This window comes from Diadema setosum, chromosome 9 (genome assembly GCF_964275005.1).
Source record: "Diadema setosum chromosome 9, eeDiaSeto1, whole genome shotgun sequence".
NCBI classification, from domain to species: Eukaryota; Metazoa; Echinodermata; class Echinoidea; order Diadematoida; family Diadematidae; genus Diadema; species Diadema setosum.
Window position 1 is genome coordinate 19,946,623 of NC_092693.1, and position 13,660 is coordinate 19,960,282.

Sequence of the window (13,660 nt, forward strand, 5' to 3'; positions counted from 1 at the left end):
ATACCAGCCATTGTCACGGGGAATTTAGTCCCTCGTAAAACGGCACCATTTTGAGAACATCTTCATGATGACGGTCCGTAGCGAAAGACGTGTTTGTCAAACAATGCAAAAAATTAGTTTTCAGATCACCAATATAGCCTTCTGAACTATCAAGAGATATATTAGTATTCGATTATTTTTGACAGAATCGACGTCATTTTCATTCTCTCTCAAAACGGAGAAGCACAAAAGATGAAAAATTCTTTTCTTTTGTACGAGCCACATAATACAGTGCGTCGTTTCTTTTTCAAGTAAATGACAATAAACCATACAAAAAGTACGTCAACCGTGTGATAAATGCACGTAAATAGTCATCAAATGAGAGCTGGAAAACAACTTCAAAGAAGTAAAATGAGTGTCCAACTTCGCATCTTTAGATACTTTAAAGTGTTCTATTTGGTACTTCCTACGAATATTAACATGCGAGATGATCAGAAGGTTTCGTAATATGTTGAAATTTATTTATCATGATAGAGCGTCTAAGATTTTCACATTGTGGTAACCCGTTATATCACTAAAGGTATAAACAAACACGCACATCTCGTTTAGCTTTAACTGTCGTGTGGGTTGTCGTGACTTAACTATCGTGTTACCACAACAGAAAGTAGTGTGAAGTATAATAACGATGGTAACCACAATAATGTCAAATGACCATATTCCGACCAGAGTCATGGACTAGAGATGCTTTATGAACAAACTCACTCAACACGGAAACAATGTTTATATTTTTACTGTGAAACACACTTTGATGAAATTGATTTTTATTTCCAGCTAAATTTAGAATGGAATGGAATGGAATGGTTTATTGATCAAACTTTGCAGCCGAACGGCTGAATTGTGTCTGATTTACATCGATAAAGATACAGTTAGACAAAATAACTTACATATACAAAACACGAACAAAATACAATCATTACGACAACAACAAAACAAATCATCAGTACATCAGTAGTGGAAATACATTCAGTATATAAATTATATTGCAACAGAAACAGAGTTGAGTGAAAAAAAAAACCGTTTTACATAATTATATGTATCTTATATCCTCCATTAGTGACGTATCCTCCATTAGTGACGAAGAAGACAGGTTGCTGATTCTACACTGTGTGACAGGTGTGTTTTACAGCATATGTATTTTGATCTTTTCATGATTAGTCAGTTATCTAACGAGCTAGATTTACCAAGATGGTCAGATCATTTTGTTTATATAGATTCCGTTTTCGCGATCATATAGGAAAACGCAAGACACGTGCACGAGTTGATAAACAGGCTAATGATAAATGTAGGCCCTGTATACAAAGTAGAATGCGTCATAATTTCTATGTGCATTATAGAGCAAGCCCACAAGACACATACCGCATAGTGCAGACAAACAAAATACTTCGAAGTCACAAATGCACATATATAGGCCTGCACATAGACAGATATACAGACACAGATCCGCACACATCACGCACAGACGGTACACACATATACAGTCATACAACACGCGAAGTTTATAAACAAGCAAGCCAAATGGATTTCCCCAGTTTGAAGGAGAGAGTTGAAGCCACATCAGTTGACATAATTTCTGGAAACATTTTTCCTGTTCACCAGCCCTGGATCCCCGGGCCCTGAGAAAGATTCTGAGATCTGTCGTCCGGTTTCACCGAACATAATGTATCCCACCGTGAAGATAAATGCGTATAATAGATTTGCGGCGGGAGAGCTAGGAGGCGGGCTGGGGAAAAATGACCGATTTCTGTACTAGCCGGTCCGACAGTCATGTGTCAGTGTGTGGGAAGACGACGGCGGAAAGCTGATCACCACGGTCGCTCCCCCCGTATATCTCGTCTGACCGGATCAAAAGCGCGCCATCCGACAACTATATAGCTGACGCATCGCGCTTGATGCAAGTAGACATGGCTGAGGATCGGATGCTGTGAGGGAGGGAGGGATGGAGGGGAGGAGAGATTCTCGGCTGTTCAGCGATTTAGAGACAGGGGTGACTAACCGGCTAGTATGTATCTCTTTCAAATCTTACATCACTTGACGTGTCACTATAAGCCTTTAAAGGAGAACTCCGGATGATTTTCAGACTCTTACATAATTAAGAACAACCATGAATTGGTTATACTGCGTTAACTGGGTACAGAGTTTCAGAATTTATAGTGATTTTTGGAATAAGAATGTTTTCAAAATTTATCACAAATCACAATGAACAAGGATGATGACATGGCAGCCTCACGATAAGCATGCATGAGTAGGGGCTCAAGGAAGCAGAACAAAAGAAGACAGCATGCATAAATTCTACACAGATGAACTTTGTTCAGCACGTGGTATTGTAATGGTATTACATTTCTGCATTTTTGAAATATTTGAGGCTCCTATGTCATCATCCCTTTTCAGTGTAATTTGTTTTGAGTTTTTCAGAATATTATTTAATTTCTCTGCTCAAGGACCACAATAAATTCCACAAATCTATACATGGAGATGTTGATTTATGTACTCCATGATGTGAAAATATAAAAATTGTCTGGAATGCCCCTTTAAGCAGTCAGGCCTAAAGGTAAAATGGAAACTTGTTCTTTTTGAACAGTCCGTGTACTGAGCTACTTCAATTGCAAAGAGTCATCACCATTTATGTAGCATACACATAATAATCATAAAAACCGAAGTTAAACAGCACTTTGCGGTCATTGCCGTAATTCTTTTAATCTGTTTGAGTGTGTAATTGGTTTCAAATCCCTTACTTCATCGTTTCAGTTTCTGATAATTATGCCCGATAAAGTTACGTCTACACACTTTTTATGATGTGTTGACAATGTACAATTGTCCATGTTCTTGTTTTGGTATACATGTAGGCAAGTGACCTTGAATCGAAGCGTGTGTGACGGGTTAATTGACAGTATTTGATTAGTTCGCGTTCAATAGATTGATAATGATTATTAAGCTGAAAATTTTTTATTTTGAATGATGTGGTGCCCACAGCGTTAAACGCTTGGCAAATGGATATAGTCAGGCAAACAAGCCTAGAAGCATGTTTTCTCTGTCAGTGTGTATTTGTTTTGTGTATGTGTATTTGCGTATATGTGTGCGTGTGTGTTTTTGTGTGTTTGTGTATGTGGGTTTTACAGATAGCCCAGACGAATTAAGATCCATATTGTGTGAGGAAATCTCCGCGATCACGATGATACCATCAATTAACTTTCAATATCCACATGCCTGCTGGCTATGTACTCTTTGCATCTTTTTCTTCACTTTGAAGCAATTGTTTGCAGGTGGCTTATCAGAAGCCACAGGTGTGTATCAACATACTAGTACGTCACGTTATGTTAGCCTAAACCTTACATGACCCACGCACACTCGCGTGAATTTACGTATAAATTTGAATAGATGGCGACGCATATGTCGCATATCTTCCGTGAACGTCGTGAGATAAACCAAAGATATTGTTTACTATTGGGAGCAGTGATTTAAAGATGCTCGAGTTATCACATTCTGTGGGTCACTTGTATCACAAAAATCCCACCATATAAGAATTTCGCAGTAAAGCCTAAAATACTAGGGGCTATTTTTATCTTTTCTAAATAAACCATAACTGTATAATGGTTTATTCTAGAAACAATTTTATTATAACATACTAACCCAAACTCTAATCCTAAACCTAACCCTAACTATATAAATCTTTACTCTAATCGTGTCACTAACCAGTATTTAGCCGGGGGTAATTGCCCTGATACGGTTCGTTGCTGTCGCCATTGGTGTAGTTATTGATATAATTACGACATTCATCAGTTGACGTTACATGTACTATCTGTAGCTTATTGAAGGGAATAATCCAGAAGCCATAACAATGTGTGTGATAAGCAAGTACATGGTCGTATGCGTTATTATCTGGTTTTCTTTTGTTTTGTTTTGTTTTATTCATTTTCAAATCTTGCTGTGGTGTTTGCTGTTACTGCCTGTTGTCTTGTTACCATGGTAACTGAAATACTTGTTGTTCTTCCTCTTGATATTACCATGTTTCACTGAGCTAATACAATTTCTTTTTTTTTAACCATCGGAGTAATCCAAGCAGGAAAAAATCTATGTCTGATAAAAATAAACATCTGTTGAAAGCTGAGTAAATAAACAAGCTCCCATCAGCGTACTAGCATAAATTGCAAAAACACTCTGTATTGCTTTCCTGTCGGATTTGTGATTAGAAATTCAACCCTCTCTCACTTCAGATTAGAACTTTTCCCTTTCTTTTTTGCTTTCTTTGTCAGCAGTTTCAGGTCTTTTTTACTCTTACGTATACGTCAAGTCATCCTTCCTTATAGCAGGGACGACTGTTGCCTTTCGTCCACCTCAGCGAGGCTCTTTAGTGATGTGTGTACTGTAAATCGTCGGTTTTACGTTACCGCTCGATTGTCAAGAACGTGCACCTCTGTCGCATACAAGCGACGTCGCCTCGGCGCGTATTCGCGTCAGCTCAGTCTGTTCCCGACACTATAGCCGACTTCGGCGTCGGGTCTATCAACTTGTAAATATTTGGACAACGATTGATTTCATGGTGCTCGATCTCCTTACTGCTGCAAGTTGTTGATAGCTTCCTCAAACGCGAATCTAGCTCAAATATATGCTAATTCTCTTCCGCACTCCACAGGTGTTCTGCAAGCGCTGCATCCATTTACATCTCAAATCATTGGCGCAATCTAACTTCTTCTTTTTTTTTTTTCATTATCGATGGGTTTAATGCCACGGTATATATGCTGCTTCTCTTTCTTCGAAATATCTGTTTCACTAGATTCATCAACAAATTGAATTTTGGTTTCCCAGTCTGTTTGGTTGTTTTTGTTTTTTCTTGGAGGAGAGGTTTAAAGACGCTTTCAGGAACGTGTAGATAAAGCAACATTAATTCAAATACATCATGTGATTAGATATAACGCAATTGCGGCAAATCTTCAGAAAACAACCCACGTCAAAACACACAAAGACATGAAACAATACTATTTGAGATAACCACACTGCTAGACTCCCTTCAGATTTGCTTTTACTGTATACATATGTATATATGTGTTCATTCATTTATATATTAATATATTACATATCTATACATGATATTCATGCATATATTTTCATAAACATATATATATACATTTATCAAGTAAATATATACTACATATCCATACACAATATTCATGCATATAAATTCTCATAAACATATACACCTGTTTATATGTATATGTGTATATATATATTTACATATATATTATATTAGCTTACAGAAATACAGGTCAGTATTGGATTAAAAGGTATAGCCATCATAATATATTGTAAATGTGATTATACATCGAAAATAAAAAGGAAAAAAAAAACTCAGGCAACCAACCGATCAAGACAGAAATGAAGATAATGTGTTACTGCTCCCCAAGTGGACTTTAGTGTGACGCATTATGAACGCCACAAGCAAATACATCGGTGAGATATGAAAGACGGGCACGCGGCGCTTAAAGACAGCCTGCGGTTCTTCCCAGGGGAGCCTAAAGTAAAATTGAGGGTGGCGCCCAAGCATTTCATTTCTTTCCTTGACGGAATAGGACGCATATATATATATATATATATATATATATATATATATATATATAAATGTATATAACTATGAAACATATATCATATCTTTAGATAACTGTATCCAGTATGCAATATCACAGGTTTTATGTGAATTTACTATTTTCTGGTATAATCTCACCGTTTTCTTCTCTAACCCCTATACTGTCATGTAACAAATAGATGAATTCATCCATACACACTCAGACGAATAATAAACTAGAAGTAGGAAGGAGCTGATAGGCATTAGTTAGATTTCAGAGTATTTTATAAGGTTATTGTAGGTATTCTATCGGCCGAGCTTTCGGTCCGTTAAGTGGGCCTTCATCATTCAGGGCTACATTAACATGCAAAAGGAAATGACTCCTCACAGCATTACTCTGCTTAAAACAATAGTTATATACGGGTAGGAGAATTACGATAATTATGATATAATATATGTGTGATAAATTTACATGTGTGGTATCATATAATAATGATATAGTCATAGTGTACACGAACTATAAATCAATATATGATATGCTTTAGTATGCGTGTATTATAAATAGTTATGTTATTATGTATTAATTATATATCTATTATATATTTTATAATTTCATTAATTATGGATATATGGGTGCGTACACGCGTAACTGCAGCAAGTATCACGATTGCAAAGCTGCAAGTACGTCATGTAACTGATTTTCAAACATAGTATAGACACACTCGGACATTTTTCAAGACGTGTGTGTAGACATCCAAAGCCGACTCCCCACAGTGTCGTGTAACATAACACACCGAAAAACTTGTCAACACACTCACAAAATACCCTCCCCCCCCACACACACACACACATACACACTCACATACTGAGCATAATGTCTAAGTGGTGTTGATCGGAATTGAAAACGAAAAATAAGGAGGGAGAGAGAGAAAAAAAGGCAATTAAACCTGACCTTGTTTGATTGAGGTTATTCTCACCTACAACGCTGTTTATTGTCGATTGTGGAGGCAGCCATGCAGTCTTGTCTAAATATTAGCATTTTCACCAATGTTGACCCGGTTTTTAGTCACCGATTTACAGCCGTTTTCTGCATGGTTTTGTAAACAACACTATTTAGAAAGCACTACGACAGCCCCCAGGAGCCTACTTATGCGATTTGTATTGAGAGCCGGGGAGAGTATGAAGGAAGATGGAAATAGGCACATACAATGACGCGTTGTATGGGCAGCATGAATGAAGTCTTTGGTTAAGCACATGAGGAAATTGACAATGGCTAGGTATACATGTACGTACATTTTTTTTTTTTGCTGCTGCTCTGTGAATGATTATCATTGATTATTTTCAGTTCTGTATCATGTTTTGAGTGAGATCGATTGCCATCTATCGTTTCGATTACGATGTCTGTGACGTCACTCTCACAATATCATTATTATTATTATTTAACTATTATTATTATTATTATTATTATTATTATTATCATTATTATTATTATCATTATTATTATTATTATTATTATTATTATTATTATTATTATCATATCATAGTCCTTATGACAAAAATTATCATTGCATTATTATCATCATTTTTATCACTATCATGATTACTACTAATCATCATGTCTTGGTTATGATCAAATCTATGAAATACAATGTATGTAAAATGAAAAATCAACACAAGAATACTAATTATACTGCACAAACCAGGAATGTTCAAAGGCACACTTTCACGGATGGCGAAAACACGAAATTTTCTATTGAAAGGAGCATTGAGGTTCCATGAATAGATTTATCAACAGCGTAATCACCTCCTAGTTACACACGATGCTGAAATCTAAGAACCAACACAACAGGAGGGCATTTTATCAAGCGTTTTGTCAGATTTTTTTTCTGACATTTGCTCTCAGCCAATCAGATGCAAGAATTTCCGTAGCTTAAAACAGTTTGTCAAGAAAAAATATATATCTTACAAAACGCTTGATGAAAAGCCTCCAAGGTTAATATAATAAGCTAGCTATCAAATCATCCCTTGATTTTTTTGGGGGGCAATACAGTGTATGCATTATTATTATTATTTTATTTGGCAGAAAACATACAATACACAATCAATTACAAAACTCAAAATAATCAATCAATACAATAACACAGAAATACCCAAACACTGGATGCACCTGAAGGGCTGCCAGGCATTGGGCAAAGTTAACTAAATAACTGTAGTCCGCGGACCGCCCTAACCTATATCCCTTCCAGGCGCATCCAGCGTTACAGATTTATGTGCCACTGATTATCATAATAAGATATTCATAACAATACCGTTTAAAATCTCTTGCATAAAAATACAAACTATGTAAAAATCCTTGTATATTTTCCGACAATATCAAATCACAATTTACAAACTCATGATCACACCAAGAAAAGGGTGATATAATTATAAAACGGATCCCTTTACTTTCCCAACCCTCCCCTCACTCACTCCCCAATTAAAAATCCAATCACACAAAAAAAAAAAAATCAACCACCCGTCCCTCATCATAATTATTACCTCACAAAATATCTATTCATTAAAAAAAAAAAACCCAAAACCTGGATATGTGTCTTTAACCCCCTCCCCCACACACAATTCATTACATTCACCATACTTCCAAATCATTCACCATCACTTCCAAATACGATATTGAAAAGAAATTAAAAAAAAAAGAAGAAAATGATCAATCTGGATATTATGAATAAACCTAAACATACTGACCACATTATCTTAGATAGTAATAAATACTGCAATGGACAAAATAGTAGAAAAAAGGTACTATAACAGGCATGTTATTTTACAGGAGAATGCAAATTAATTATGAAACTTAATTGAATGTATGAAACTTTATGAAACGCAAATGGAGAATCTCATAGGCTCACAGTATTTGATATTAAACAATGAATATGCTGAATAATCGTGTAAATGTGACCATGGTGCATGACTGTGCAAAGTATAATATTATGAGCTTCATGTATTGCAGGATGTATTATTACATAAATTATTTTCCCTGCGTGAATAATAATTTTGAAGGGATCGTTACATAAATATAAAATCATACAATATGATATTGATTAGTTTTACGCGATACCCACTCGCTCAATATACCTCATTTTACAGGGCACAACGAGCAACAGCACCTAAAAACAACTACAAACGAACCAACTAAGTACACGGAAATTTAGTAGATCAAATTAATTTGCGCGCTCTCTTTTTATAACCGACGTGGAGAGGAAGTAATTGGAAGGCAAGAATATTATATCGGCCCTTTATGTATGTATTCTTTGTTTCTCGCTCTTGTCCCGTGCATATTCATATCAACTGAACCAAATCTAAGAAATAAGGACACTACTCGATAACGTTAACGATTGTTTCAGGTCTGAATGATATTATGCAATCGCGTGTTCACTTACCTTGACCTAGGGTCGCACGATCGACAACGGCCGTCTCACGAATATCCCACATCGCACCGTGCGACAAACTCATCACGACTGCCATTCGTTTTTTATTGGCGAGACTGATTACTGTACATCTATAATAGCTTTCTATTTTGTAATTGCCACGGTCTACGGGTTGATGACCCATTTGACAACAGTATTCACATCTACTGAAAACGGATTTTGAATGACACTGTGCGAATGATTATTATAATCATCAAACCACCTCGAGACAGTTTTAAGTTTTTTTAGTCTAAAAAGTCAAGCAACGATATTTTCAACTCTTTCATGGAAATGCATAAGTACAGTGTTTGTCATTGTCATACCGCGGTACTCAAAATACCAGCAGTGGTATAGAAATACTGATGCGTGTCAGTGGAAGTGGACAAACCAAATATTAATGATGTTGCCAACATACAGTTCACAGTAAAGGGCTCATCTATTGAAAAGGATTCGAGTCTTTTAGTTTAAAAAGAAAAGTCAAGATGAAAGAAAGTGTTACAAGAGAAATTAGCGTGTTGAACGTTTACTGTGCGTGTAAGCAAATGACTTCAAATCTGTACTCATGGAAATACTTGTATGCTAAAAACGTACACATGCAATGATAAATATATATATATATATATATATATATATATATATATATATATATATAATGAATGAATAAATAAATAAATATATAAATAAATGTAATGTATACATATAATATATATACATTAAAATAAACAACATTTTTTTTTTTTACGTTTTTAAAGAAAGGTCGTCATCAAATAAAGCCAAATTAAATCCTTTCAGTGATACTTTACTCGTCACATTAAAAGAACTAGCTTTGAAGGTATGATTAAAATCATAACATATACTTATTTTTTATACACCAATAATTTTTCTCAACAGTTTCAATCTCAGATATCTCAAGTTGACAAAAATAGATACATCGGTTTTGATATTTAAACTCATCATATATAAGATACATAACTCTGGATCCAATTTTAGGTTAACATTCTGCATACTATAAGCAATGTCAGCAGTAAATCATGCGACTGAATGGGATACATGATGTAGTCAAAAACGTTATGGAGACACAACGTGTCTCCCTGAAGGTCCTGTGTCTTGTGTCTCCATAATAAAGTAATTATCAACACATAATGTATCCCTAAAGCTTGATCCTATAGATAGATAGATAGAGAGATAGATAGGTAGATAGATAGATAGATAGACAGATAGATAGGTAGATAGATAGATAGATAGACAGATAGATAGGTAGATAGATAGATAGATAGATAGATAGATAGGCCTAGGAAGAGAGAGATAGAGCATTTGTAGAGAACGGGAAAAGGTATCTCTCTGTCTTTATTTTTATGTATGATGAAAGCGACCAAACGAGAAACACAAAATGTGAAAGCGCGATAAGCGAGCACGTAATATCGACTGTCTACCGTCCGCATTCTTTTCGGTCTTTTTAAAGTACAGAGACCTACAGACGTGCTATTATTGCTTTACGTGTGAATTTGCCAGTCGATCAAACATTTTTTTTCAATCATCTTCCCGCCACATGAATGTGTGGTAGCGTACAGATGATGTTGATGAAATACCCAAATCAAGTACTTGTGTTTCTCGAGGAGGTTCTCTTATTGTATACGGCGACTCTTTAATGAACAACACATAAAGGAAAACCGCGATATAGTGATTTAATTCCATCATTTGCAGATTCGCCACCATTTTGTGAATAGTGCCAACAAGAAAGCTCTTGGCAAGAATGCAACAAACACACACACACACACATACGCACGAACGCACACGCGTTTATAAGTATTTCGTGTTATTAGATTCATGATTTCATGAAGTGTTTGTTCATTAAAGTGTGCGTATATCTCTCATCATATTGATAGCTGACAAGTCTCGTGTACTATGAGCGTGTTTTTTTTTTTTTTTTTTTTTTTTTTTTTTTTTTTTTTTTTTTTTTTTACAGCCAACTTGACCACAAACCAAGAGAATGTGATGTGCACTCCACAACGGTGTACCATACCATAAATACATGCATTAGATTGTTGTGAGCTGTAAAAATAAGGGAGAAAAAAACCCCGACAAAACGATGAACAAAAAAGCTAAAAACACGGGAACTAACTGTCGCGCCTCTCGCACTGTTCTCTCAGCCGCCAAAGGGAAAATGGTGGCGCGCAGCCATTAGCAAAAACGATTATATGGAATTGATGAGTGTCACGACTCCATGGTAGAATTATTCCCATGCGACTATCGACGCTCATTCATTCGGCTGAATATATCACGCGCTGCGATATTGATGGCTATGTCGTATCAATAAAGAAGCAAGCATATCAATTCACCTCCATTTCGTTGATGTATTTGTACATTTGTCTTTTGTCAGGGAAATGCAAATTCATTTGATTCTATTTTGTATAAATGTCATCACTTTTCAAACAGAGATGTGCCATAATCTATTTTCTTGTTTGCTTTTTTCTCGTTGATTGCACATTGCTTACGAGAAAATCGTTTCGGCAATCATCAACTATGTACTTGTCTTGAAACTTACAAAATTGTATGACTGTTCGTACTTTGTTTCTCATTGCATTGTTGTATCATTATTATGTGCATTCAAATGTTATAATCATATGTGTTGGAAGTGAAATAAAACGAAACGAAAAAAAATGGAGCTTTTTAAAAGCTCCCAATGACACGCCTATAAAGGCTGGCGCTGTTTTGTCAAATCTATGGGCTTCTTGAATTGTTCCTTGCGATAGTTAATGGGAAAAAGTGATGACTTTTTTTTTTCTGCAGAAGTTATTCTGAAGCCATATCACGTTAATACATGAAATTTCTGTGATGTTTCCATTAGAATTTTTTTTTTTTTCGCATCATAGTCATGATAAAGCTACCGTATATGCCTGTCAAGAAATCTGAGGTCTGAAATGTAAGATAATGTGACGAGAAAATCGCCTTGAGTATCTGTCATGGTTTATATCCACTCATGTACATTTCTTTGCTTAGCCTCCACGTATTATGAAACCAATCAAAATGACTATGGATGATATACTTCTGTGCAGTAAAAAGGGTCATTTGTACACGCAGGACATGTCTGTTTCTAAATTCATGGAGATAAGCATCTGGGATGTAATGATTATTCAAGTAATCCTTATAAATGATGCCTGCTAGGACATGTCCACCTGACAATATCAGTGGAAGAAGATAGTTAATACATTCAGTGCAGAGTAATGAAATGAATGTTTTCCCTCATTTAACGTTTTTAATTGATTGACCATTATGGTCACCTGGCCTACGCAAGTTCACCCTTTGAACATGACTGATGAATTCATATATTGTTACGTTGGGCAAGCCTATGCATTTTGTCGCTTTAAAAACGAGTGAAGTGTCTTACCAACTGAGTTAAAAAGAAAGGTTATATGTCTCCCTATATAATATGCATGTGAGCTAACTCCAAAATGGCTTATTTTCACAAGCCTCTGTTGATTAATTCTGCCAAAATTTAACCAGATAAAGAAATTACAACTCCACTGTATAGGCACTTCCTTCATTTTTGTCATAAGTAATCTGTCTTACATCGCTTTAATGCCTGCATCTTGCCATGTCACGTTCAGGTATATTCACACACTTTCTTTTTTCATGATATTTTTCATATTCAATATCAGGCTCTTTTTCACGGTGAAATTAGTTTGAACAAGAATAAGCACCTAGTCTTCTCATCTGTACTGTTGAATCACATTCTTTTTTTAAACATACAATACAATATTTGTATTTACTTTTTTTTTTTGCAAATCAAACCATGTATACAAAGGTGATATAAAACTCTGCATAAATCCCAGAAAAAGCTACCTTGATCAATCTGATTAAACTAATCAATATCTGCTACATAACACACACACACACACACACACACACACGTCTATTCACAAATGCAAATGTATATGATTATTACTCATACCTCTGTATGTATTTATGTGTATGTATGTTTGTATGTATATATAAGTATACATTATTGTATGTGTGTACATTTTTGTGATTCCCCTGTCGCTGTTGCAATATCAGTTATCTCTGCAGTCAATCGTATACAATTACATCTAATATTACATTCTTGTGCAGCAAAAGCCACTACATTTTGAACGTTAAGTTCAAGATATGTATACATGTATGTTGGTCTAAGTCTGAGTCCATATTATGGAATGACAAAACCCCATTTGATTACCACTAGCTCATCTGCCCTTGTCTTTCTCCATTCCTTGCAGGCCAGGCGTCGGGGAGGCCACACGGGAGCGATGGCCCATTGTAACGCCGCGGCCAGCAACGCGCACTGTTGACAATTACTGCAAGTGCGAGTCACGGTGCGCCGCTGACGATGCCGTTATTCGAAGTCCTACAGGGAGCATCATCGAACTATAATAATAATACACATACACACATGAAAATGGCGCTAATAATGCTTTCGAGTTGGCGCCCGGGTCAGCCTAGTATTGAGATTCTGCACAGAAGTTTCAGCATCCAGATACACTTCTTCGAAGAAACATATCTCCAGGGATTTCAATGGTCACCTATGAAAACTCTACTGGCTTTCGCAAAAAGCACAGCCCCAATCTAG

At 35.9% G+C, this 13,660-nt stretch overlaps 1 protein-coding gene across 1 annotated transcript in view; it reads left to right on the top strand.

Annotated features, from left to right (window-relative positions):
• The window catches only part of LOC140233051 (core-binding factor subunit beta-like), a 71,225-nt gene extending 57,794 nt beyond the window's left edge, over nt 1-13,431 (top strand). Inside the window, exon 6 of the mRNA XM_072313161.1 lies at nt 13,311-13,431. Within this exon, the coding sequence (XP_072169262.1) occupies nt 13,311-13,382 (72 nt within the window). The 3' untranslated portion in view covers nt 13,383-13,431. The remainder of the gene's footprint in view (nt 1-13,310) is intronic.
• The last annotated feature ends 229 nt before the right edge of the window (nt 13,432-13,660 follow it).